This window comes from Manis javanica, chromosome 15 (assembly GCF_040802235.1).
Source record: "Manis javanica isolate MJ-LG chromosome 15, MJ_LKY, whole genome shotgun sequence".
In the NCBI taxonomy this organism is placed as follows: Eukaryota; Metazoa; Chordata; class Mammalia; order Pholidota; family Manidae; genus Manis; species Manis javanica.
The window spans coordinates 67,042,941-67,068,828 of NC_133170.1; the positions used below are offsets into that span (position 1 = coordinate 67,042,941).

Consider the following 25,888-nt stretch of genomic DNA (forward strand, 5'->3'; position numbering starts at 1 on the left):
ATAATGTAAAAGTTTTAGAAAAGGCTGGAGAAAGGAAGAGACAACAATGCAGATGCCAGAATGTTGGTGTCCTGGGGAAACTGGCCCACTGACCCACTGCATAGCTTAGAGGAGGGACTGGCACATGCCAGGGCCCAGACCACTGCCTCCAACCCAGTGGTCACAGGCGGAAGTCCTCAGAGAAGCAGAAACAAGAGTCATGTGTGAGAGTGTTCACAGCATGCCTCTCACTAAGCTGCATTTTTGTGGGTGCTGAAAATGGTCAGGAACAGGAGCTGATGAGTGGAGGAGCAAAATGTGGTCCATCCACACCATGGAATACGATTCAGGCATAGAAAGTAATGAATGGACATATTATACACCATGGCTGAACCCCAGAAATATGCTAAATGAAAGAAGCCAAATGCAAAAGAACACATACGGAATGATTCCATTTATGTGAAATACCCAGAATACGTAAATCCATAGAGACAGAAAGCAGACTCTTGGTGGCCAGGGACTAGGGGAGGGGAGAGAGGAGTGACTTCTAATGGGCATGTGCTTTCTACTTGGGGAGATGGAAATGTTCTGGAACCAGAGGTGATTGTTGAATAGCATTGTGAATGTGCTAAATGTTAATTTTAAATGGCCTAAATGGTGAATTTTATGTTATGTGAATGTTACCACAGTTGCTTAAAAAGGTGAGGCAGAAGCCCATGGGTGTGTAGCCATGTGTCTATCCCGTTAGGGAAGGGAGAGAGCAGACCCTGGTATGGAGCGGTGACAGGCCAGAGAAGCATGAGGGCTCCCATAATGGCCACTCCTAGGCCCCCACCTCTGGGAGCCAGGCCTCCCAGCTGCCCCCAGCTCCTGCCTTGGAGTGGAGTGCTGAAAGCTCCCTCTCCTCCCAGAGGACCTGTCCGATTCAGAGGAACCCTTCCCTGAGGACATCACCAAGTGGAACTCCAATGACCTCATGGACAAAATTGAAAGCCCTGAGCCAGAGGACACACAGGGTAACACTGGGAGGCTGCAGAGCCTGGGGAGGGTGGCTGCAGGGGCCAAGCCCCTCCTCTCTGGCTCAGCTCCTACCCAGTGCTGGGCCCCCAATGAGGTTGCAGAAATACCCAGGGTCACAGCTTCCGTCCAGGAAGCTGGGGCTGCCAGGTTGCCCCTCTGCTCACAGCACCCACCGCTTCTATGTTGCAGACAGTCTGTACCGCCAGAGCACCTCCGAGTTCAGGGTAGCCTCCAGTGTGGAGCAGCTGAACATCATTGAGGTGGGTGCCTGGGTGGCAGAGGGCCAGGGGCAGCCTGCAGTGCTGCTGGGAGAGGGCTGGGCGCTTAGGGCTGGCTGCTTGGGGGCTATGGAGACAGAACTTCACAACCACAGCCTCATGTCCACACTGGCCCCGGTGTCATTAGAGAGAGGCCTGGGCCCTCCTTTACTTGTCCGCACCCCACACCCCTGAGAGCCAGAAGGACCTGCAGACAGCCCCCAAGGAAGCTTGAGCCAACTTCACCTGCAAGAAGTAAGATGAGAAACTTGTAAATTCCAGATCAAAAATAAGATCTTCACCTTATGCCCAGACTCTCTTCAGTACCTGAAGGAAAAAAGATGGAAGGGAAGGCCAAGAAAACCATCTAGGCAGAAGTGATGTGGTCAGTGGTCCCCCGCCCTGCTGGGGCAGGCAGAGCTCTGTGTCTAATAAAGCTGTCCTCGAGCACCTGTGTCCGCTTCGGCGGGGGAGGGGGGGGGGATTATTTGCAAGGAGCTCATGCTCCTTCTCCTCCACCTGCGGGCAGTCAGAGCTGTTTGCATTGGCAGCGGGAGCCAGAACCAAACAGGGCTGCCATGTGCCACAGTCACCACACTGCTCTGGCCTCAGGCTGCCCAAGGTGGAGATGGCACCTCTGGGGACTTGGGACCCCTGGGGACTTGGGACTGGGGGTGGGGCTGCACCCACACTGCCCTCCCCTCCTTGCGGTTTTCTGCTTTGAGGTCTGAGGTTAAATTGGGCTTTTCTAGAAGGCAAACTGGGATGAGGGGAGTTTCCAAATTTCCAAATTTCTGGTTAATGATGAGCCCCCTCCCCACCTCCAGCTCTGACAGCCCCTGGGGAGGGGCACAAGGGGCCTCGGGCTCCAGATCTGCCTCTGGGGGTGCACATAGACCCAGCACCGATTCTGGAGTACAGCCATCCAAAGTGGGATCCCTGTCTTTGCAATAGCCCCCAAACCAGAGCCTCTATCCCAGCCTTGTGGAGGGGCAGCTTCATAGAGCTGCTGACGGGGACACCCTGGTTCTCCAGCTGGCCTCACCGCTCCCAGGCTGCATCACCCCACCTCCTGTGGGCTTTGTCACTGTGGGCTCGTGTCTCAGGCAGGGGGGTGTCCCTGTAGAAAGCAGGCTGAATAGGAAGAATGTTGTGTCTTAGACTGGCCTCTGTTGCAGTGGGGGAGGGGTGCCCCCAGAACAGCCCCCAGCCTCCAGTGCTGGGTCCCAGCAGACAGGCACAAGCAGGATTCTCTCAGCCTAGGTAACTAAGGGCCACTGGACCACCCCCTGCCCCCAGCCCAGGTGACCAGGAGGTTTCCCTAAGACAGTTCTTCCATGAGCTCCTTGCCTGGCTGTGTTGACTAGCCTGGGGGGCCATTTGGCAGTTCATGCTGGCCTGTGGTCTGGGAGATGGAGACCCCACCCTACCCTGGGCCATGAGTTCATTCCTGCCCAGGCCAGGGTGGTGGGCAGTCCTCATGCAGGGAGGCCCCCAAGCTCAGCTGGGCGTGCATTCCTGCCCAGACCCTGTGGCCCATGAGTGGCTGGTGACAGCCCCCTCTTCGAGATGAGGCAGCCCAGCCAAGCCTCTGCTGCAAGCCCAGTGGGGCCCACCAGCCTTCCCAAAACTCTCTGCTGCTCAGTAGCTCTGGACCTCGCCTGTTCCCTCATGTTCCTGTCAGCCTTGCCAGCCCCTGGGTCCACTACTGACACTGCCACTCCTTTCCTGGGCTCCACATTGACACTTGGATCCTGCTGCCACCCCTATCTCCCACCATCCCTGTGGCCCAGGTCAGCCAACTGCCCCCACATAGGGCCTCCAGGTGGCTTCAGCTGCTTGGTCTGTCTCCCCAGTTCCTTGGGGACAGGCTCCTCTCTTAAGCTCCCTTCCCCATTCCCCAACATAATATAGGCATGGCAAGTACTCAGAGTGGCCCATGTTCGGCCCTGGCCCAAGTGGTGACTCTCCCAGTCACCCACCAGAAAGTTCCCCATGATTTGGGGCCACAGCCTGGACTGGCAGAACACTGAGCTGGCAGCAGGAGCTCTGGGTTCTAGTCCGGCTTGGCATTATGTGACATTAGATGAATCCCTTGGCCTCTCTGGGCTACTACCACCTACACCTTAACAGAACGGTTCTGTCCCCCACATGGCCGTGTACAAATTTCAAGTCTCACTTTGACCTCATAAGCAGGCCTGACCAGCAGGAGATGGGGTCATTACCTCTCACAGAGACATGCCTTCATTCTCTGGGAATGCAGATGCTGGGACATCTCTGCCCTTGGGGACCTTGGCCTTGGAGTCCAGGAATGGAGGGCAGGGAAGGGGGCCCTGTATAAATGAGGAGAGCTCAGAGCTGCAGGCCAAGGGGCCAGGGTCACTGCCGCCCAGGCTAAGGCTGCCTTACACTCAGACACACAGTAGGCAAGCAGGCCCCAGATGCCCCTGCCTGGGCCCCTGATGGGAAGTGGAGTTTGTGCTTTCGGAGGATTAGACTCTGTTGCTCCCATTCCTTGGACCCTGGTCAGGCTGGCAGACAGCAGCAGGGCTGCCCATGGGGAGGACGAAAAGGACCATCTTGGCCTCCCCGGGGAGGGGGAGGCAGCCAACAATAGACTCCGTAGCTGAGGAACTGAAATTGGGGTTCTGAGACGGAGCAGCCGGGCAATGACAGGCCTCCCCGCTGATGGGCTTCAGCATGGAGCCGAGTCCTGGGGAGTTGATCCCAGCTCTGCCCATGCAGGACGAGGTCAGCCCCCCGCTGGCCGGGTCACCCACCAAGATCCACGTACTGCTGTTGGTGCTTCACGGAGGCACTGTCCTGGACGCGGGTACTGGGGACCCCAGCTCCAAGCAGGGCGACGCCAACACCATTGCCACCGTGTTCGACACTGTCATGCGCGTGCACTACCCCAGCGCCTTGGGCCGCCTCGCCATCCGCCTGGTGCCGTGCCCGCCTGTCTGCTCTGACGCCTTCGCCCTCATCTCCAAGTGAGTGTGCAGGCTGCTGCCACCGGCCCCTGGTCCTGAAGGTTGGGCGCCTCCCCCACCATCTGGACCCCTGTCTGAGTATCCAGACCTGCCGTCCAGCCTGTTCTGCTCGGAGATGGCTGAGCTCAGAGTCTGGATGAGGCTGGGGCCCGAGGCTGAGTGTCAGTTTCCACATCTGTGATGTGGGGATGCTGACCCACCTCCGACTTACCGGGCCTTACTCCCTGGCCCTGTTTCCCTCTCCTGGCCTGGAAGCGTCCCCATGGGCTTTGCTGAGTCATGGCTGAGGCTCTCTGGGTGGCAGGCAGCTCCTGACCTGCTGCTCGGATCAGGGCAGAGGGCCCCATTAGGCTGAGCTGAGGCACTTGTTCTCTCCTGACCGGCCCCCCTCCCCCAGCCTCAGCCCCTACAGCCATGACGAAGGCTGTCTGTCCAGCAGCCAGGACCACATTCCCCTGGCCGCCCTGCCCCTGCTGGCCACCTCCTCCCCCCAGTACCAGGAGGCGGTTGCCACGGTGATTCAGCGGGCCAACCTTGCCTATGGGGACTTCATCAAGTCCCAGGAAGGCATGACCTTCAATGGGCAGGTAAGTCATGGGGTAGAAGAAGGGAAAACAGAAGCCCTGCAAGGGCAGGCTGGCCTGTTCCTCCAGCCCAGGGCAGGGGTGATGGCCCTCCCCAGCTGGGGTCTGGCAAGCAGGGCAGGCACTCAGGCCTCAGGGCCTCTCCCCCTCCAGATCTGCCTAATCGGGGACTGCGTCGGGGGTATCCTGGCATTTGATGCCTTATGCTACAGCAACCAGCCTGTGTCTGAGAGTCAGAGCAGCAGCCGCCGGGGCAGCGTGGCCAGCGTGCAGGTACCAGTTTCGCACGGCCCCTGGAGCAGGGGACCTCCAGGATGGGAACTATGTCACCCTTTGGGCCCACACATCCCAGGTCTGCAATAAAAGCAAGGGAAGGGCAGAGCTTGCAAGGGCAGGTGCCCAGAGGTAGCAGGGCAGATAATGCATGGGGTGATGACTAGCTTCAGCAGGGCTGGGCCTATGAGTGCATGTGGCTGCAGCAAGCAACAAAGCAGGGCCTACAACATGGGGAGTGGGTTCTGGTCCTAGGAGGTGTGGTGGGCAGACCGTCTGAGCTTCCCAGCAGGGGAGAGGATCCCAGTTCCCTCTGCAGAGTGGCACACAGCCTGGGTGGGCCAGGCAAGGCAGCAAGATCAGTGGGATATCACCAAAGTCAGTCCAGGCCAGAAATAAAGACTGTTAAGACTTGGCCAGTGGGCTAGGGGGACAGCAGGGACACAGTGGGGACAAGGCCTTTCCCTCTCTCGAGAGGCCGGCTGGTCAGTGGCCAGTGCGCCTGGAGTCAGGGGGAGGACACTGCTTCCAGGACACTGACAAGAGGCCCAGACCTTTGGCCACTAGGCAGTGAGCCTATGTGGGATTGTTCCAGGACACTGACCTGCTGTCCCCTGGCGTCCTGGCCAATGCGGGGCATGGCAACAGTGGCAGTGGTGGCAGCTTGGAGAGCAGTCGGCACCTGAGCCGCAGCAACATTGACATCCCCCGAAGCAATGGCACTGAGGACCCCAAAAAGCAGCTCCCCCGCAAGAGGAGCGACTCATCCACCTATGAGATGGATACCATCCAGCAGCACCAGGCCTTCCTGTCTAGGTGGGTAGGGCCAGCAGGGCCTGGGGGTCAGACTTTCATCAGACCACTGCCAGGTAGGATGGAGACTCTAAGAGTGAGGGACCCAGAATTGAGGATGTAAATCAGGTTGCATGGATGGCCGTGAAGGTCTTAGAGACCCCCTGTGCACTGCTGGGACACCCGGACTGGGCCCACAGCCCTTCAGCTGGAAGAACATGGCTTAATGGGTATGGTCGTGGTCCTGTACACACCAGGGCCATCTTGAGCCAGAGAGAACAGATGTCCGAGTTGGGGGTTAGATGGCAGTGGTGGGGCAGGGCTGCCCCAAAGGCAGTGGGCTCCCTAGAGAGGCTGGGACCAGCTATCATCAGAGATGTCCCAGCAGGAGCTAGACAGCTGCATCTGCAGGATAACATAGGGGTCATACCTTAGTTGTACCTGATGACCCCTGAGGGGCCTCCTTTGGGAGGCTAAGGGCAGGCCAGCCCCAAGAAGGGCCATGGTGTGACCTGCAGTATCTCCCATCTGCAGCCTTCATGCCAGCGTGCTGAAGAATGAGCCTAGTCCCCGCCGCTCAAGCAGCTCCACCATGCTGGATGGCACAGGGGCCCTGGGCAAGTTTGACTTTGAGATCGCTGACCTCTTCCTCTTTGGGTGCCCGCTGGGGCTGGTCCTGGCCTTGAGGAAGACTGTCATCCCCACCCTGGATGGTGAGGGCCTGGAGGGGTGGGCAGGATGGGGTACATAAGTGGGACAGAGGGTCTCAGTGGACCCCTATCACAAGGCCATCGCCACATCCCAGGCCCTTCCTGCATCAGCCTCATTTCTACACTCCCCACCAAGAGCCCACTGCTTTCCTCATTGCTTCAGCAGCTTGGTTTCTGGCCCTCAGCCATAACAACTGCTGCTAATGGGGACAGATGGGGACAGACCCATAAGGAAGACTTTTGAAGCCAGGCACCCTTAGTGCCTCCTAGTTCAGTGGCCTACCAGCCCCGCAGAAGCCACAGCTACACTGCTCCAGGGACCCTCCTCACTGCTGTACAGACAGGGAGGCAAGACATACAGGCCAGCCCTCTGGGTCAGCCAGTGTGGCCCAGGGAGCCCTACCACCATCACAGAAGCTGTGCCGGGCCCATGTTACATCCCCAAGTTACAGATGGGGAAACTGAGTCTCGGAGGGGTATAGGCACTTGCCCAAGAGCAAGTAAGCAGTGGGGTACATATAAACGTACAAAGATGTAGGGACAGTGATGTTACGGCAATGCTGTCTGTAATCATGGGAAACCAGAAACAACTTAAATATCTGTCCCTGGGGCAGGGGGCTGGCTAAATACATCCGGCACATCCATAGTGGAATACCCCGCCACAGTTAAAGAAGAGTGGGTGGGACTAAGTGCTGATATGAAGGCCTCCAACATTTTTGTGTTAAATGAAACAAAAAAGCACAATTCATATAGGATAGCATTTGTTCCTATTTGTGTGTGTTCTTAAAAGTGGGATATATGCTACTGGTGGTTTGTACTTACAGTCACATGGTCTTCCTAAGACCTATGGAGGAGCTGGACTAGCAGCTGCATCCCAGAGCCCAGGTGGGCAGCCCCACCGCCAGGCCCCAGAAGGTGCCCGTGAGGCTCCAGCCTCAGGACTTTCAGCCTCCCTTTACATCTCTTATCATATACTCTTCTGTACTTAAATGTTTTTTACCATGGTCATTTTAACTTTTTCAAAATCAAAAACAAAACTGTAGTTAATTGACAGTGGGCCAAACAGATCCCAAATTGATAAGAGACATGCTTTAGGGTTTTTCCTTATCTGAGCCCCCCGAGCCCCCTCAACCCTTGCCAAGCCTGTTCTGGGTGCTTCCTCCTCGGGTGGCGCTAGCTCCAGGTTCTGCAGCAGCCCCTCGCCCCGCAGTTTTCCAGCTGCGGCCTGCCTGCCAGCAAGTCTACAACCTCTTCCACCCTGCGGACCCATCGGCATCACGCCTGGAGCCACTGCTGGAGCGGCGATTCCACACCCTGCCGCCTTTCAGCATCCCGCGCTACCAGCGCTACCCGCTGGGGGACGGCTGCTCTACGCTGCTGGGTGAGCCCCCAGCCAGCTGCCCCAGAGGGTGGGAGCTGGCACTCCAGTGCCACGTGGCTCAGGAGCTGGGTCCCTAGGCAGGTGCAGGCTCATCAGTCTTGTGGATCCCAGCAAGGTATCAGTGACCCCACGGCGCCACATCAGGGTTTCACCCCATGCCCTCCAGTTGCCTGGCCGGCAAAGCTGCGCCCCAAGGGTGTGGCGGCCCGCCGAGTTGGGACAAAGGTTGGGGGGTGCTGCGCAGGCCTGCATGTGTGAGGCTGCCCATCGTCTGTTCTCAGTAACCCCCAACTCCCTATCCCACCTCCCACGTGTGTCCCCACGTCCCGTCACGTCCTGTCACATCCGGTCCTTGATGAGCCCTGAGTGTCTGTGTTGGAGTGTGTCCGCACAGCCCACATGAGTGTCTGTTCTTGTCCTTTCTGTTCTCTCCCCGTCTGCCTCCAGTTGAGACCGTGCAGAGAAACCCCGAGCTGGTCCTGGAGGGTGGCCCCCTGGCCCCTCTCCCGCCCGGGGATGGCTTCCTGGAAACCAGTATCTTGGTGCCCGCGCTCACCTGGCAAGATGGGCCTCGCCCGAGCCCAGGCCGTGCTGAGTGTGTGTACTCCCCCTGCCTGTGGTGGTGTCTGCTTCACTGGCTGACGGCTGGTCCTCAGACGGCATGCCCTCCCGGGCCGCTCAGACTTTGTGGGACTGTGATGGCGAGGAGCAGAGGGACCCGGCAGGATGGGCCCTGAGAGGCAGGCCTTGGTGCCTCCCCTCTGCACACTGGGGCAGAGCCAGGAGGGGGCACAAGCCAGTGGGGCTAAGAGGCCCAGAGGGCGGAGGGGCTGTCCCAGGGTGACCCAGCACAGGTGTCAGTCCAAGAGCTCTGTCCCCCATTTGTGAGGCTGGTGGGGACAGCCAGGCCCCCTGGGACACACCTGCTCCCTCAGGAAAAGCCTTTGCTCTCAGAGAGGGTTGGATTCTCAGGGGCTCTGAGAGGTCTAGGCACCTCCTGCAGCTACTGTAGACAGGGGTCCTCTAGCCAAGCCCCATTCTCCCTGCTCTGTGCTGCCCTCAACCTGGGCCCAGGTGGACCTCGCTCAAGCCCTGAGCTCCTGCCTTTGGGAGACACCCATTTGGGGCTGGTTCCATGTGGCCTGTGTGAGGAATGGCACAGGGGGCATTGCCTCTCTCTCTATCCTCAGCGTCAGGCACCCCGAGCAAGCCACCCCAGGCCCTTATTATTAGCACCCCTCAAAGCTAGCCACTGTGGTCTGTGGGTCAGGCTAAGAAGGCTGGACTAGGTCAGGAGACATGTGTTGGGCACAGAGGGTGGCTGAGGGAGGGCATGGGGGACAGGGCATGGCCTTCTTGCCTCCCTGCCCTCTGTCTATGTCGGCCTACTTGTGCACACCTGCCCTGCCCTCCCTTCTCCTGCCTCAGCCCTGCACCCTGCCCTCTCGGCCCCAAGCAGGCAGGCCCTGGCATGCTTGGGCCTGTTCTCACTGCCAGCTGTGCTCAGATGCCACTGCTCATCTGCAGCTAGAGGTGTCAGCAGTGCCTGGCACAGCCTGCGCCAACCCAGGCGCACACTGGGCCCTCCCACCCACTGCTCGGGGCCGGGGACCAGGCTGGGTAGGGCCTTCCTTACCCCTGGGTCTCTGTCTACCTGTAGCTGATGCACTCCAGACCCACAACACAGTCTTTCAAGAGCACGCAGCCCCCTCCTCGCCCAGCACAGCCCCGACCACCCGAGGTTTCCGCCGAGCCAGTGAGATCAGCATCGCCAGCCAGGTGTCGGGCATGGCTGAGAGCTACACAGCATCCGGCATTGCCCAAAGTGAGTGCGGCAGTGCTGGACCACAGCCGGGGGGTATGCCTTGTCACAGCTGGTCTCAGCTAGGCCACTGTGCCCCCAGGAGACAGCTGGCAGAGTCTGGAGACAGCCGGGGAGGGCACTACTGGCATCTGGGGATAGAGAGCAGGGCGACTTAAAAGGACTCTGGAGAGAAAGGGCCAAGTCCAGACGGTACAGGTGGCCAGAGCTGGACAGGCTCCAGGGGGCCAAGGGGAGCCAGGAAGGCGAGGTCTCACTGCGGCCACACTGCCCAGTCTTCCTGCCGCCTCTCCATGGCCTCCTTCACTACTTGGCTCCTGCCCATCTTAGAAGTTTCTCAGCATCTAGAAGCAGAGTCCAGGTCATCCCCTCTCACTCCCCAGAGCTGGCTGCCCCCCACCATCCTTGACCAGTTTTCAGGCTGCCTGTCAGAGTGGGGGCCCTGGGGCTAAGGCTGGTATGGGTGCCCTCCTCCGAGGAGGATCAAGAGGGCCTGGCACTCTTCCCAGTGTCCTTCCTGGCCTGTGGTGGCAGCATGGTAGCCCCAGTGTGGCTGACCCCTTCCCTGTTCTTGCTTCTCAGAGGACCCAGTGTCGCTCAGCTACACCCCCAGCATCAGGCGCCTGTCCCTGCTCGCCCTGCCCTCCCCACCCCCCACCACCCTGGGCCCCTGCTCACAGGCCAGGCGGGTGAGCCCCAGCCTGGAGAGGGCCCCCCACCTCCCCGACTTGGACATCCGAGAAGGTACCGGGCATCGCATACCTCTGCCCACACACACTGTCCTCCTTTAACTGGGATCACTCAGTTTCCAGGCACATTTCACTGCCAGGCCTTGCCCACCAGGGCCCTGCTGAGGCCTAACCAGGGAGCTAGAGGCTTGGGTTGGGGGCATTCACATCCGGGGAAGAGGCAGGAGTGGTTGGAGTTGGCTGGGCAGAGGGAGGACCCCACAGAGCTGAAATAGGTACAGCGAGGCCCAAAGGATGGCCTGTCTGGCAGGCCACAGGCCAACTGCAAGACTAAGCCACGGCCAGGCAGCACTTACTGAGAGCTCCTGAGGGCAGCCACCAAGGAGGCACTCTGTAAGCTTTACCTGGAACTAGGGCCATCCCCCAGCCCCAGGCGTGAGCTGGGATTCACACCGGCGCCCTCTGACTTGAGGCCGGACCGCACCCTTGGGGCTCAGGGATTGTAGCTCCCCCTGTGCAAAGCCTTCCGCAGGCTGGAAGCCTGCAGGGCAGACAGGGAGGAGAGGCCCAAAGAGGGCAGCAATGGGGTCCAGGGAGGAGTTGTCAGCATCGGAGGGAGGATCTGGGACAGTGAGTCCAGCCTCCAAACGGGGCTTGTCCCTCTGCCCCGACTCCACGTGCTCCTGGCGGACTGCACACTCACCCCCTCGGGCATGCCAGCTGCTTGCATGCTGTCCTGGCATCCTTGCTCCCCTCTGTTGCCCAGCCTGGAAGAAGACTTGCTTTGGCTGCAGCCCTTTTCCCTGGTCAGAGGAGGGTCTCATCTTTGGGCTGAACCAGGCCTGAGGGGTCAGGTGACCATCCCGGGTCCAGTCCAGTCACAGCCCCTCCTCTTGGCAGTTGCTGCAAAGTGGTGGGGCCAGAAGCGGATTGACTACGCCCTGTACTGCCCTGATGCCCTGACAGCCTTCCCCACCGTGGCCCTGCCCCACCTCTTCCATGCCAGCTACTGGGAGTCAACAGATGTGGTCTCCTTCCTGCTGAGACAGGTGCCCCAGGGTCCCACTGCCAGGCACACTGGGCCTCACGGGAGGGCCTTGAGTGACACCGCCACTGACATGGTCCCATTTTATAGATGAGGAAGATGGTGGGGGACCCTACCTTCTGACCCCCATTAGACCACAGAGCAAGCAAGATGAAGGGACCCTTGGGGAGGGGGTGAGCATATTTGCACATTTGTGGGACAGAGTAGGAGGGTGGAATAGTGTCCCCCAAACCCTCACAGGTTCCTTTTTCCAGCTCCTTAGGCTGCTTGTCTCTTCCTCCTAGAACAGGAGGCCCCATGGCCTGCTTGTGTCCCCCTCCAGGTCATGAGGCATGACAATTCCAGCATCTTAGAGCTGGACGGTAAGGAGGTCTCGGTGTTCACCCCTTCCAAGCCAAGAGAGAAGTGGCAGCGCAGAAGGACCCATGTGAAGCTGCGGGTGAGGGTCCTCTGAGTGCCCAGGCCCCTTGGCATCTGTCCTGTTGAGTCACAAGAGGACCCCATCACAGATGAGGAAACTGAGTAGCAGAGAAGTGCGCTGTCTTACTTAAACTTCACAGTCTGCGAGGTTGGAGCTCTTACCCCATTTACAGGCGGGCAAGTGCACCCCCAGGCCGGAGCAACTGAGCTGGACTTGAACCTGGCTAACTGGCTTTAAGGCCATGCTCACTCAGGGCCATGAGAGGCTTGAGCTGAGCCCAGGGGACCCCAGATGCCCCTCTATCCCCCACCCTGACTCAGCCTTGTCTTTTCTCCCCCAGAATGTGACGGCCAACCACCGCATCAATGACTCAGTTGCCAATGAGGATGGCCCACAGGTTCTAACAGGCCGGTTCATGTACGGGCCCCTGGACATGGTCACCCTGACTGGGGAGAAGGTAAGGACCCGGGGAAACTACAGGGCCCCTGCCTCACCTCCCTCTGGCTGGGGAGTGGGAATGGGAAGGCCAGGGGATGGCCAGCTCATGACCAGCCTGCCCGGGCTCCCAGGTGGATGTGCACATCATGGCGCAGCCGCCCTCGGGGGAGTGGCTGCACCTGGACACACTGGTGACCAACAGCAGTGGGCGTGTCTCCTACACCATCCCTGAGACTCACCGCCTGGGCGTGGGTGTCTACCCCGTCAAGATGGTAGTCAGGTATGCAGCTCTGAGCAGTGAGCAGGCCCGGGGCCACTGCCTCTGGGGCAGGAGGGAGGGCTCAGGTGGGTTCTGATGAGCTGCCCCTCCCCCCCCCAGGGGAGACCACACATTTGCTGACAGCTACATCACCGTGCTGCCCAAGGGCACGGAGTTTGTGGTCTTCAGTATCGATGGCTCCTTTGCTGCCAGCGTGTCCATCATGGGCAGTGACCCCAAAGTGCGGGCTGGGGCCGTGGATGTGGTGCGGTGAGTGGTCCATGGGGCACAGTGGGCAGCTCAGCATCAGGAGGCTCCTGGAGGCCGGGCAGGAGAGGGCCTTGGGTGCCAGAGCAGGGGATATTCGGCAGCAACCCTGGGGCTTGAGGAGTCAGCCCAGCCACTCACCAGCTGTGTGGCCCCTTGATGTTGATGCCTCAGTTCCCTCATCTGGGAAATGGGGCTGCTAACAAGACCAGTCACACCTGCTTCAGAGGCATCTCTGGAAACCGTGTGACCTAGGCCATGGGTTGTCATTGTGGTTGCTACTATTACTGTTGGAGGCTGATGAGATACGCACTTTTCAATGACCCAAGAGGGGATGGGCTGGGCAAGGAGACAGGGAGGCCCAGGAGGGAGGATGGGGTGGGGTGGCTGTGGGACACCTAGGCCTGCCCCTCACCCCCAGGCACTGGCAGGACCTGGGCTACCTCATCATCTATGTGACGGGCCGGCCTGACATGCAGAAGCAGCGGGTGGTGGCATGGCTGGCCCAGCACAACTTCCCCCATGGCGTGGTGTCCTTCTGTGATGGCCTGGTGCACGACCCGCTCCGGCACAAAGCCAACTTCCTGAAGCTACTCATCTCTGAGGTGCGTCATGGGGGACAGGGACCGGGGTGGGATGGGAGCAGGAGGGCCATGCCTATACCCATGCCAGTCTCACCCACAGCTGCACTTGCGCGTGCACGCAGCCTATGGCTCCACCAAGGACGTGGCGGTCTACAGCTCCATCAGTCTGTCCCCCATGCAGATCTACATTGTGGGCCGGCCCACCAAGAAACTGCAGCAGCAGTGTCAGGTGCGTGGGCAAACCGGGGCGGGCAGCACAGGCAGGCAACCTGGGAGCCCACCCTGTGACAGCTGGCCTCCCTCTGCCCCTCCCCTGCAGTTCATCACGGACGGCTATGCGGCCCACCTGGCCCAGCTCAAGTATAACCACCGGGCACGGCCAGCCCGCAACACGGCCACACGCATGGCACTGCGAAAAGGCAGCTTTGGCCTGCCTGGCCAGGGCGACTTCCTGCGCTCCCGGAACCACCTGCTCCGCACCATCTCGGCCCAGCCCAGCGGGCCCAGCCACCGGCATGAGCGGGCGCAGAGCCAAGCAGATGGCGAGCAGTGGGGACAACGCAGCATGAGCATGGCAGCCAGCTGCTGGGGCCGTACCACAGCCGGCCGGCTTGAGCCGGGGGCAGCCACAGGTCCTAAGTAGGGCACTGTTAGTGAGCCGCTGTGGTCTCCATGGTGCTAGGCCAGGATGGCCAGCCCCGCCAGGAGGCCTGGCCTGGGCACACACAGTCAGCTGGGAGTGAACTTGTCCTAGGGCCCAACAGAGGACACTGGGCCATGCCACACAGCCCTCCAAGCCCTGCCTCATGTCTTAGGGTCCGAGGGGTTCCAGCTTGTCATGTGCTGGGATGACGGAGGGACCAGGACTCTGCATGTGGACTGGCCGAGAAGGCACTCCAGACATCCGCCCTACATTGACTGCCCAGCATCCTGATGCTAGGCCTGGCTCCAGGCCCACCTCCAATCCACTAACTCACCCTGACTCCCAGTCCCCTCCCCTTTGGTAGCAGCTCCAACGGAGGGACAGCCTGCTTTTTGTTAACTCGAGTTACTCAACTGTTTAGCCTCACTGGTTTTTGCACTGATTTTTGAGAGTGGAGACCCATTCCCATCTCCTGTGGCTAGAGACTCGATGGCATGCATGACAGTTCATTTGGCTGATCCAGGACCTGTTGCCACATATAAGGCTCCAGGGCGGCAAACCTTTGTGTGGGCAGGAAAGGCCTATCTTGATTTCTGCAGCTCTGCCTGGCCTGACAGTGCTGCGGCAGCCTCGGACCCCTGCCCACCAGGCCACCCAACCCTCCTGGATCCCAGTAGGGCCTTGGGCCTGGTGTCACCTCTGGCACTGGACACAGCCTAGATGACAAGGCTGATGAAGGCCAGAGCTGTCTCCCGAGAAGCCCTGCCTCTGGCCTGGAAAAGCCTGGCCTCCTCTTCTGCTCCTCGCCTGCCACCAGTCAAGGCCCCATGCCTCGGCCTTCCCATGTTTCTACACCTTTCTACTTCTCCAGTCTGATTTCTATGAGGTTTTTTTAATGAGCAATCCCTGGCTGCTTCCTTTTCTTAACTCTTTCAGTATGAAGTGCAGCCCCTCCACATGAAAACACCCAGCACTGTGATGGAGTCCAGCCTGGTTCTGGGTCCCGGAGCCATGCCCCCTGCCTCACCTGATCCCTGTTAATTCCACTGAATTTCTACTCTGGGGTGAGTGGGGTGCACATTTAGGTTTTTTTAATGCCAGTTCCGTTTAGATGCTGAATCCAAGAAGCCACAACTCCCTTCCTTAGCGTGTGGGCAGGCAGCCATGACTTCATTTCCCACCTGGTAAGGACCGTGCTGTCCTGCATGCTGGGTCTGAGCATCAGCCCTCCCTCCCCAGAACTGACCGTGGTCTCAGCTGTGGCACTCAGCTCCAGGCCAGCCCCTCTGCTGCTCTTCTACCCTCTCCAAGACTGGGGAGCCTCTCTAGCCTCAGCCAACTGTCCAGCAACCAGGCTCTGCCTCTGAGAAGCTGCTGCCAACCTGGATATGGCCTCAGGGCCTTATGGGCTGGGATAGGGAGGCACACAGGTTGATGTTAACATTTTCTCATGTGTAGATATGTACAGCCAAAGGGTCGTGTAAATGTTCTGCAAACATGGGTCTATACAGACTGAAAGCTATTTATTTTGTGCAGAGAAAAAATGTCTGGAGGGATAGGACCTTCAGGGTTTATTCATATTTAAGATGTAGCTTTTTGTTATGTATAAAGCAATGATTATTTTATGGACCAAGTTTTAATGTAACTGTTGCAGTGAAAGTGCAATATCTGACCCCCTCTGCTCCCCAGCGGGAAGTTGCTCGGCCTGACAATCACAGCCCCAGTGAGGGGCCCGTGGCCAGTGCCTCCTTCTCTATTGGTCCCATCTCACCCTGTCTTGCCTACCACCTCGGTGACCAGCCATCCAGAGAAGCACCTGGAAGAGTCTTGGACCTGCCTGCAATAAAGCCCGGGAGGCCTCCTGGCTCGGGAAGGCCGCGAGGGCAGTGGGCTCGGCCTCTCTCAGCGGGTGGCTCCCCAACGGCTCTGTGCTCCCCACCTGCCTGCCCAGCCGCCAGCCATGCCAAGGACAACAGCAATAGTCCCCTGGGCCTCTCCCAGTGGCCCTCAGCCATAGATGGTGAGACGGGCAACCCACCCACCCACCCACTGACGTCTCTTCCATATCCAGGTCTGCTTCCTGCCTCCTCTAAGATTCTTTTTGGCACATTCTCCTCTTAAGGAAGCACCAGTTTTCATAAACTAAGAGAGGGAGGGAGGACAGAGTCCTTTAAAAATACCAAAAATGTTTACAGTGTTGGGTGCTGAGCTACAGGGCTCAGGCCTGACCAGTCTTTAACCAAAGGGTGAGGCAGGCCTTGCTGACTGCCACCCCAACCCAGGCCTGTTAGAGTAGAAGCCTTAGTCCCACTCCCACCCCCACACCCCAGGCGTGAGCCTCAGCCCACCACCTCCAGATCCAACTACCTGCCTTCTCTTTGATTTCTAATGAGGGATTTAGCAGAAACCCCATTCCCCTTTCCCAGCTCAGTCTGAGCTGCCTGCCTGCTCATCAACCATATCACAGTCTTCACGTCTCCACGCCCTCCTGTCCGTCTGTCTGGGCCACATGTGAGCAGTGTCCTGACTCGCCCTGCCCCCTCTTGCTGTCCCTGCACCATTGGGCCTGAGTGTGCTCTGTATACAGTGTCATTGTCTGTTACACCAATTAAAGAAGCAGGAAGGCTTCCTTCTGGGTCTCTTTACTGCACGGGCAACCAGAGCATCAGGTGGTGGTGGGGGCCTGGGATGGGGCACAACCTGACCTGGAGCTAAAGGTGTGGTGGGAGAGGCCATCTTCCTAGTAAACACCACCAGCTACACTCACAGTAATACTGACACACTCACACAGGCCTTACCCTCTGCTCAGCCTCCTTCTAGCCCCTTCCCAGGTATGAACTCAGTTCATCCTTACAGCTCCCCAATGAGGCAGCGGCTGTCAGCCTCTCTGCTTCACAGAGGACACAGCTAGTAAGCTGGTACCCAACCCACTTGGCTCCAGCACCAGGATTCTCAACCATTGTCATCCGCAGAGTAAACACAGCAAGGGAAGCAGTCTCCCTCCAAGCCTGAGGGAATTGGCTTAAAAAGCCAAGTCTCTGGGTTTGGGGTCGGGGTCTGGTCCAGGCAGGCTGATCTGAGGATGAGTAGGACAAAGGTGGCTGGTGTAGCCTGTGCTCATGATCACCAGGGCACATGCCAGCTTTTCCCCAAAGTTCCTGGAGCCCTTCTTTTTTCCTCTGGAAGTTGAGGAGCACCCTCCCCTTCCCCTCAGCACAAAAAGCAACAGAACAGAAGCAGTCTCCAACCAGGAAACATTTAATATTTGGGAAGTTAGACTGAGGAGATGAGGCAACTGATTAGGCCAGTGACCCTGTCCACCACCTGGGTCTTAGAGAAAGCTCAACTAGGGGCCAGTCCACAGGAGAGCAGGCAAACAGCGCTGGTCAGGTTTCCTGCTGCCCACCCTATGCCAGCCTGCAACTGTGCCACCACCACTGTCTTTAGGCCTTGGCTAGCAAGGCCCTCAGGGCCGCAGCCCAGCTCGCATCTGGAAGGTCAGGCCATCCCCTCGGGTGGCTTGCTGGGGAAGAAAGCACACGGGAAGGGACACATCACAAACAGAAATGGGGGTGGATCCCAGGCAAAGGGGCGACAACCAACCTTGTTGATCTCTCTGTGTCGTTCCTTGGTGACAATTTCCTCTAAGATCTCGCCATCTCCCTTAATGAGCCTGGGGAGGAGGGGAGAGAAGGCAGAGCCTCTGATTCCAGAAGCACCAGCAGAGGACTGCCAGGCCTCAGGCCCGTACCACCTAGAGCAGGCAAAGCCCGGGTGCTCCCACCCCTCCCTCTCTCCCATCCTTGGGACCCTCCTCAAGGCCCTTCCAGCCCCTGCATTCCTTGTTCTGGGCAATGGTGAGGAATAGCCTGAGAAATCCTATCAAGTACCCCTTTTCTCCCTGTCTTGGCCTCTTCAGAACAATAGCCACTGGCCCTCCTTCCAGAGTGCACAGCATGTGGGGCTAGGTTTTGTGCAGCATGCCCCACCTGGTGCGTCCTGTCTCCGGGTCCACCACCTTGCGGATGACACTCTGCCGGGCATCCCACTCCTCCTTGGTCATGGGCTTCATGGCCTGGATGCGGGACTTCTGTTCATCCGTCAACACTGGAAGGGGAGATGGCAGGGAGGTAGTGGCTGGGCCTCAGGAAGGAGACCCTCCCAGGCTTACGCACCAGGCTGCACAGTACCTGGGCCATCCTCTTCCTCCTGGGCTGATCTGTGCCACTGGTCCAGTGAAGGTCCAGGCAGAGCCTCAGCCTGCTGCACCTTTGCCTTTTCCTTGCCTTTCTTCTTCAGCTTCTTCTTCTTCTTCTTCTTTTTCTTCCTCTTTTTGTCCTTCTGCTTCCCCCGCTTCTTCCGGCCATCGCTGGAGGAAGAGGAGGAGGAGGAGGAGGAAGAAGAGCTAGAAGAACTGGAAGAAGAGGAGGAGGAGCTGGATCGTGGTCTCCTCCGGGCCTTGTGCTTGCTTCTCTCTGTGATGCAGGGAGAAGGTGAGGCTGGAGGGCCAGGAGGGGATGAAGTAAACCTTTATCTCCCTACTCTGGCCTGTGGCAGGCTCAGGTGGACTACAGAGGGGCGACCCCCCCCCTGGCAGGGCTTTCCAGAGCAGGGATCAGCACCCTCTGAGAGGCACCGTCTGGGTTCTACGCAGTCACTGTCAGCCTAGGAGCAGGGCAGCCAGCGCCCACATCTCAGATCCAGCTGCACAGAGAGGATGATAAAGTGCTCCCTTCAATCCATATATAACAGGCCAGCCCAGCCTGGATTCTGCGGGTCTTTCAATCCAGATATCCAGGTTCTACCTTGCGCAGCCTTCTATAGTTCACTGCGGTTTCCCCACAGTTCCCAAAGGCCTGACCAGCTGCCTGCAGCTCCTCTATGAAGTTCTTGCACCCCCTTCCCATTGTCATTGCTCCTCACCCTCTGCCCCGGAGGAGGTGGTGCTGGCCTTCCGGCCCTGGGATGTGGAAGCTGAGCAGCTCCTCGGGGCATCCTTACTGCTCCTCTTTCTCTTTCCTAAGCATCGTCCCCGGGACCGGCTGCGACTCCTTGATCGCTTGCGAGAGCCGATGTGAGCCATAGCTCCGCCGGCTGGAGAGAGGGAGACACGCTCAACCTGCGGTTCTCAGGGCCGACCCGCCTGAGCTCCAAGGGCGGCTGTACTCGGGGCATGGTACTAGAGGGCCCAGTACCCATCACCTCCCAGAACAGGGTAAGAGGGGTTCGCGACAATCGCACGATTCTCACCCACCCCCACCCGTGGGGCCTAAAGTTCTCCACCGACTCCGGGATCCTGAGTTGCTGCCCCTTTAAGGGCCCGCCCCAGCCCGGACGTTCCACGCCTGCGCACGCCATCCAGGCGCCCCCTAGGAATGCCCGGGGTCCTAAGCTGTCAGGTGAGTTCTGAATCCCTTCCTGGGGGCTCCTACCCTCCACCCCCGCTCTCTCTGCTGCCTCGCCGCCTTAAAGAAGGTCCTCGCGGCTGTTCCGTTCCCTTTTTAGTCGCCCGTCGGGCCAGACCTCCCGCCTCGCACCACGCGTTCGCGTGAGGAAGCGGTGGCGAGGTGACTTCCGGCCCGGGACGGTGTTCAGAGAGGATGTCCGGCTGGAAGCGAGGCGTTGTAGCCTTTAGTCCTGAAGCACCAGGTACCGTCTGAGAGGCAGCCCAAGAAACCAAATCTGGCGAGTCCACCTTCCTAAGGGGCCAGCGGAGGATGCAGGCTTCCGCCTTTGGACCGGTGCGAGGCCGTGCCTGTGCCCGCAGCTCCCGCCGAGAGACGTGCCCCAGCCTGGCGCCCTTCCCCGCACTCCCAGACTTTTTGCAGCTATTCCCCCTACTCAGACTGGCCTGTGGGCGCGCCCGCAGTACCCCCAGGCTCTCTGAGGCCGCAGGTTAGAAGGCGACCCGACTGTGCGCCGCTTCTGGGTTATGATCTGTCCACTCCATCAGGTCGTGACCCCCACGGCTGCGACGCCTTGGTCTTTTCCTCCGTCCCCATACCGTTAATACAGAGGTCGCAAACTCAAATTCCCATAAGAGGCCAGAGAGAGATCTTGGCAACCAATGAGGGAGGGACCCCTGTGAGTAAATGCACCACAGGCCTGTCTAGAGTGGGCAATTGAAACTCTACTCCCGCTGATTTCTACAATGTGGAATGCAGCCTGGTGTTTCCAGATCTTCTCACCTTCCCAGGGAAACCAGAATTCAAGATTTCAATATGGAACTCCCTGGTTTTCATACATGCAACCCAAACCTTGCACAGCTGCACACCTCATCCAATTTGGAGGCCACCAAGTTGCAAGCTCTTCAATAATAATGACAGCAGCAAACAGAGGGCTGTTAAAAGCACTTTATAAACTTAATTTGCTTCTCACCACAGCTTTAAGAAATGGGTATCTTCCAGATGGAGAGCCTAAGGCACAGAGAGGTCGAGAGGCTTACTCACAGTCACACAGCTGGAAATGGCAGAATCGGAAGTTGAACCCAGGCAGTCTGGCTTCAGAGTCCCTGCTCTTAACCCCTCTACAGTAAGCCCTCAACACCAACTAGAAGGTACTATTATAGACAGGTGTGCTTACCCAAGTTATGGTGTCTACTGCTAAGAGCTCACACCTGTACTCTTTTCTGGATGAGTCCCTCAGCCACTGGGAGCCAGCCACCTTGCCCTGATGATGAATGTCTGGAAAGATACTCATCCCCACCCCCCACTTCCATGTACTCTGTAGGCAATAACTGATGCTGGGGACAAACCCTAGTAGAGTCATACTCCAACACCCTGTGGGATCAGACTGAGGCCAGCTGCCCTTTGAAACATCTTGGCCCAGCTCCTTCCTACCCTCTTCTCTAAGATATTCCCTCCATGAACCACTTGGACAGGAATCCCCATCTCAGGCTCTGCTTCTAACAGACCTGACCTAAGCTCCTACACTGAAAGAATGACCCAGAAGCCTGTGTGTCCTTTTGAACCAAGAAGTGGCCAAGAGCTGCTGGGAGTTTATTTCTGCCCCACCAACCCAAGGTGGCAGAGCCCTTGCCTGCTGTGTCATCCCCACACTGGGCCCAGCCAGGCTTAAGTTAGTGCACACACATCCACCACGGTGGGCTCCTCACGGGTGAAGCCGTCACCAAAGCCCTCGTCATCTACCAGGTCAGGCTTGCGGCAGCACATAGGGCAGAGACGGTTGCGCACAGCAGAGGACCGGAGCCAGACGACAAGGTTCCAGCGCTCACCAGTGCCCAGGGACCGGGCCCCATGCAGCTGGCCACCCCGGTGCAGGACACCCTGGCCCACCATGTGCTCCACCTCCAGGGGCTTCGCCAGGGCTGAAGGTGCCTGCAGACAGTGGGACTCAGGCCTGGGCACTCTGGCTGCCCCAGCCCCTGCCCATGGATCACACTCACTAACCTGGAAGAGGCCCCCAAAGTATAGGGCACCCCCTGTGAAGGACTTGCCCAGGGCCACGTTGACGGTAAGCTCAGCGTTATCATAGTGGCAGCCCAGCTCACGGTCCTGGCCAGGTGCATATTTGACCACGAAGGCTCGGTGGCTGTCAAGCCAGCCCCCACCACAGTCTGGGTACAGCAGGGCCATCAGTGGCTGCAGGAAGCGCTCCCGAAGTGGTGTCACCAGAGGCTCGTCCAGGCCTACCTCGTGTAGTAGCACCTAGAGGAATTCCAGGATTGGTAGGGAAACTGGTGGGTCCCTGGGGGAGTCACTTACCTAATAGTGCTTAGCAAACATCAACTCACATACTCTCCTAATAATCCTACCATGACTTCTTACAGAAGAGTCACACACCTCATCCATGGCACTGCGAGATTCATCTCCCCAGATCCCAGATGTCCCCACCTCCTCAGGCCCAACCAGGCAGAGCCTCACCCACCCCATAGTTGTTCATGGTGTTGGGTCTTCCCTTGGGCATGTCTGACTGTTCGAAGTGCTCCAGCTCCTCCAGCAGGGCTTGGCAGAAGGGCATTGTGAACACTGGCAGCCGGTAGATTCGCTTCTCCTCTGCAGAGGGAGGGACAGTCTGTTAGCTGGGAGGTGTGGTGTGGGTTTCAATTTCCTCATGATCTGTGTGAGCCTGGGAATATCTTTTCACTTCTCCAGCCTGTTTCCTCATATGTACAAGGGGGATGATGAAATGTGTGCCTCAGGAGAGACCTACTCTTGCACCCACTCTCTTGTCCCTAGAGCCTCTCATTCTGCCTCCATGGGTACCCACAGGTCTAGCCTCCAGACTCAGATGTGAGTCCTGGTGAGGCCCAGAGAGAGGAAGAGACTAGCCCAAGGACAGCCAGTAAGCCAATGATGGAGCCAAGCCAGGACCCAGAGCCAGCATCAGACTTTCTATGCACCACCACCCCCAACACACACACACACCCCTCCCTCCATGAGCCATCAAAGTCCAACCCAAGTGTCTGTTAGAGCCTCTGTTCCCCACAGGAAGGCTGATAGAAGCTGCTCCTTCTTGCTGGGCCATGGTGGGGAGGGACCAGACTCAGAATGGAAATGCAACCACTTCCCAGCAGACACACGCATGCCTTTGGTGCAGGGCTTGTGTGCCCCACACTTTTGGTCAACTCACAGTCCAGCCCCAGCCCCACCCAAACAGCCTCTGTGCAGTTTCAAATGCTGGCAAGTGGCTGGCAATAAGGAGAGCTCCCCAAGATGAACAGGGGTTTCATCCCAACAAAGTTCAGGTTCCATTTACATCTGTCCCCACAGTACCTCTGACCTAGGATAACAGGACCTTATGATGAGCAAGCACTTGCTAAACACACACTATGCTGAGCCCATTAGGCACATTGCCTCACTTAATCATCACACCTTATTATCACATCTCCTATTTCACAGATGAGGGAACAGGTAGGGAGATTAAGGAACTTGCAAGGACCAGGACTTCCTGCTGGGTTTAGCCAATGGAAGACCTGCCACCAGATCTGCAGCCCGGAGGAGGGGGCATTTCTGAGTTCAGAGTGGCTTTGGGCCTCTGCTTAGGGCCACGGCAGCTCTCTGGCAGCCCCTCTCCTGCATCTCCAAGTCATGGCAGATTCAGGAAGCTTCAATCTTGCCCACTCCTTCAGGCCTAGAGGTAGGAACTGCTCCCTACCCCACCACACCCCCACACCCCCAGCTGGCTCATGTCTGATCCAGGGCCCTGAAGAACTGCATTGGGTGAAAGTGAATGAAAATTCATGTCCTGCACCTGGTAGGTAAATCCCAATGGCCCTTCTAGCTCCTGCTGGTTTGGTTTTTGGAGGCAGACATAGTGGGTGGAGGGACCCGTCTCGCACCCCATAGTCTTGTCAGGTGATGGGGCCAAGCCCTCACCTGACACTGTCTCCAGCTGCTGGAGAAGCCCCTCGAGATCTGCACCTGGTGACGTGCTGTACTCAACTGCAGCCAGAAATTCAGGGGTCAGAGCCACATTCTGGGGAGAGAAAACAGCTATGGGGCAGAGAGCCCCCAGCCTGTATGCCTCCACCTCCTTCCAGTAACCTACCAGGTACCTGCAGTGAGTTGTAGACGTCTGGCCTTGCTGGGTGGTAGGACCTCGCAATGAGGGCTTTCCTGGCTGCTGACTCCTGTCCCATCCGCTGCCGCGGCTCCACCTCCTGCTCAAGCTGGGGTAGCACAGGGCCTGGTTACCAGGATGGTGCCTTCTATCCCCCCCAGGGCCATTGTACAGATGGTGACGGAGGTTCAGGAAGGCCAGCACAGGGCCCAGGCTGGGAACCAAGTCTCCCTAAGCTCCTGACTCTATGAGGGTCAGTTGCAGGTACTATTAGCTGAAGGGGACTTCTAGAAGGGGGCCCTTCCCACTCTCAGCTGCATCAACCTGAACCTGGCCAGAGGCTGCAGAGGGCTTTCCTGGACCCCCAGGTGAGGGAGGATGTGGAAAACAAGCAGCAGCAGCCCTGAGCCCTGGGTGGCGTCTCAACTCCATCTGCCAGGAGACCTTGGGGTGACTCCCCTCTTTGAGCCCATGTTTCTCATCCCAAAAGGTCATAAGGTAGAGAGCTTGGCACCGCCTGCTTTCTCTTTTTCTGGTGTGGTGGGACCCAGGTGCTGTGGTGAGTGGGGACAGGAAGGGGAAAAGGGAAGTCTACGGAGCCCTTCAGGGATCTGGGACTGGCAGACCTGAGTCTGGAAACCCCTCATTGCTGACACAAATCTAAAGAGTAAGGACTAGGCTGGTGATGGAGGGTGGAGAGTGTTACCTCCTCTAACAGCTGCTGGAAGTCGTTGGGGCTGACACAGCCTCGGCTGCGCAGGATCTGAGAGCAGAAAGACTAGTGAGCATGACTGTGACCTTGGGCAAGTCACATAACGTCTCTGAGCCTAAGTTTCCTCTCCTCAAAATCGAGATGAGAGCCCCCATCTCACAGAACCATTGCGACGAGGAAATGCGACCAGCACGTTAAGCACTGAGCGGAGTTCCCAGACGCTCTTAGTAACACACCGACAGTGCGAGCACTCTGGGCCAGCCCTGCCCTATGCACTCTACATGTGTGTGAGTTCACTCATTCGTCACAACAGCCTCACTGAAGAGATACCCATTTAAGCTGAAAAAACTGAAGCGCCTAACGGTTAAGTCATTCTTGTGGTTAGATCTGAGCATGCGGTTCGCTCCTCGGGCAAAGCAAACGACCTCGGGAACAAGTGTCTCCGCGTATTTATCCGCTGAGCCAGTAGAGGCCACTCACCGGGCCATAGTCCCGGCGCAGCTGCTGCTCGTCCCGGAAGCGCACATGCAACCGGTAGCGCGCCACGTACAAGTTCTCGGAGCAAAAGCAGGAGCAGCGGCAGAAGCGCCGCGGAGCTCTAGTTGCCATCATGCGCGGCCGCGCTGGCCCCACCGGTTCCCGTAGGAGCACTTCCGTGTACGCCCCCAGCCGAGGTGGGCGGGTGTGGGACTAGTGGCCCAGGGTCCGTTGTAAATTCCCAAGTTCAGAAAGAAAGAAGACTCCGCTCCAGAAAACGGTCGGCAGTGGAGAAAGACGCTCCCAGGTCGAGGTGGGGTCGGCGGTTTCGGCCAGAAGCACGCGGCATTCTCGTGCCGCCTAACGGTTTCCCCATCCACGAGGCGGGGTTAATAGTCCACTTTTACAGACAGGCGAACTGAGTCATACTTTCACAGGACGTGTAGAAGTAGGGGCCCGGAACCCCAAGACCATTCGCTTACACAACGCCTCCCTTTTCTGCCCGGGGCTTTTGAAGAACCAGCTAACTCCACGAGGACAGAGGAGCCCTGGGGTCCGATTTCGTTCCCTCCATCTACTATAAAGCACCCAATTCTCTGTGCCTGAGCTTCGGTTTAGTGTGTGTCCCCACAAAACCGCTCCGTCAGGCCCGGTGTGACTTCCGGTGGCGCGCTCGGCGGATTCAAATGTGGGCAGGGAACGGGGCGTGGTCTGTCAGCGGCCATACCCGCACAAGCGGGTTCAAGTTTTGCCTAACCACCGCGTGTGATGAGTACGTTTCCGTCTTAACAGGCCATGCGCCCCAATCTCGGGGAGACCCGTAATAGTACACATATCCTGCCACTGGTACGCCATCGTGTCCGCTATGCACCCCCAGGCCCAGGTCGGCAAAGCCCCGGGAAGAAATTTAGATGGGGACCCCATTGCTAACAGGGGAGGATTAAGGAGCCGGGCGGGGGAGGAAGTCGTGTCCCCTAGAACTGACCCCTGATCCCTGCCCTAGAGGTCCCTCCACGGCTT

At 58.4% G+C, this 25,888-nt stretch overlaps 3 protein-coding genes across 30 annotated transcripts in view; 1 reads left to right on the forward strand and 2 right to left on the reverse strand.

The window, feature by feature from the left end:
- PITPNM2 (phosphatidylinositol transfer protein membrane associated 2) overlaps positions 1–16,786 on the forward strand; it is a 129,877-nt gene extending 113,091 nt beyond the window's left edge. For 6 of the 23 annotated variants that reach the window (XM_037014217.2, XM_017677967.3, XM_073222556.1 and 3 more), the window contains exons 8-26: positions 891–995; positions 1,189–1,259; positions 4,002–4,249; positions 4,647–4,836; positions 4,987–5,106; positions 5,702–5,922; positions 6,433–6,611; positions 7,786–7,989; positions 8,437–8,586; positions 9,650–9,814; positions 10,394–10,555; positions 11,401–11,549; positions 11,835–11,984; positions 12,307–12,423; positions 12,536–12,684; positions 12,784–12,933; positions 13,352–13,535; positions 13,615–13,743; positions 13,834–16,786. In XM_037014217.2, coding sequence (XP_036870112.1) covers positions 891–995; positions 1,189–1,259; positions 4,002–4,249; positions 4,647–4,836; positions 4,987–5,106; positions 5,702–5,922; positions 6,433–6,611; positions 7,786–7,989; positions 8,437–8,586; positions 9,650–9,814; positions 10,394–10,555; positions 11,401–11,549; positions 11,835–11,984; positions 12,307–12,423; positions 12,536–12,684; positions 12,784–12,933; positions 13,352–13,535; positions 13,615–13,743; positions 13,834–14,157 — 3,167 coding nt within the window. In that variant the 3' untranslated portion in view covers positions 14,158–16,786. Of the gene's footprint in view, positions 1–890; positions 996–1,188; positions 1,260–1,538; positions 1,642–4,001; positions 4,250–4,646; positions 4,837–4,986; positions 5,107–5,701; positions 5,923–6,432; positions 6,612–7,785; positions 7,990–8,436; positions 8,587–9,649; positions 9,815–10,393; positions 10,556–11,400; positions 11,550–11,834; positions 11,985–12,306; positions 12,424–12,535; positions 12,685–12,783; positions 12,934–13,351; positions 13,536–13,614; positions 13,744–13,833 lie in introns of those variants that run through there. The other 17 variants (XR_005060225.2, XR_012125453.1, XR_012125452.1 and 14 more) reach the window with 17 other exon arrangements.
- Positions 16,787–17,399: 613 nt separating this feature from the next.
- On the reverse strand, positions 17,400–19,852 carry ARL6IP4 (ARF like GTPase 6 interacting protein 4). Of its 2 annotated transcripts, none has more exons than XM_017678155.3 (6): positions 19,590–19,852; positions 19,081–19,251; positions 18,348–18,632; positions 18,147–18,264; positions 17,761–17,830; positions 17,400–17,680 (listed from the first exon to the last, which is right to left on the reverse strand). In XM_017678155.3, the coding sequence occupies exons 2-6, from the start codon at positions 19,238–19,240 to the stop codon at positions 17,624–17,626; spliced, it is 690 nt and encodes a 229-aa protein (XP_017533644.1). In that variant the 5' UTR covers positions 19,241–19,251; positions 19,590–19,852; the 3' UTR covers positions 17,400–17,623. The 2 variants fall into 2 exon arrangements, with proteins under 2 accessions (XP_017533644.1, XP_073078669.1); XM_073222568.1 differs by lacking the exon at positions 19,590–19,852 and adding an exon at positions 19,412–19,541.
- A 643-nt stretch (positions 19,853–20,495) lies between these two features.
- OGFOD2 (2-oxoglutarate and iron dependent oxygenase domain containing 2) lies at positions 20,496–25,512 on the reverse strand. 5 transcript variants are annotated; one of them, XM_073222567.1, is made up of 7 exons: positions 24,872–25,511; positions 24,386–24,442; positions 23,675–23,788; positions 23,496–23,595; positions 22,045–22,172; positions 21,567–21,824; positions 20,496–21,484 (listed from the first exon to the last, which is right to left on the reverse strand). In XM_073222567.1, the coding sequence occupies exons 1-7, from the start codon at positions 25,001–25,003 to the stop codon at positions 21,302–21,304; spliced, it is 972 nt and encodes a 323-aa protein (XP_073078668.1). In that variant the 5' UTR covers positions 25,004–25,511; the 3' UTR covers positions 20,496–21,301. The 5 variants fall into 5 exon arrangements, with proteins under 5 accessions (XP_073078668.1, XP_017533599.3, XP_017533592.3 ...); XM_017678110.3 differs by having other exon boundaries at positions 20,496–21,494; positions 24,872–25,509; XM_017678103.3 differs by having other exon boundaries at positions 20,496–21,824.
- Positions 25,513–25,888: the final 376 nt, after the last annotated feature.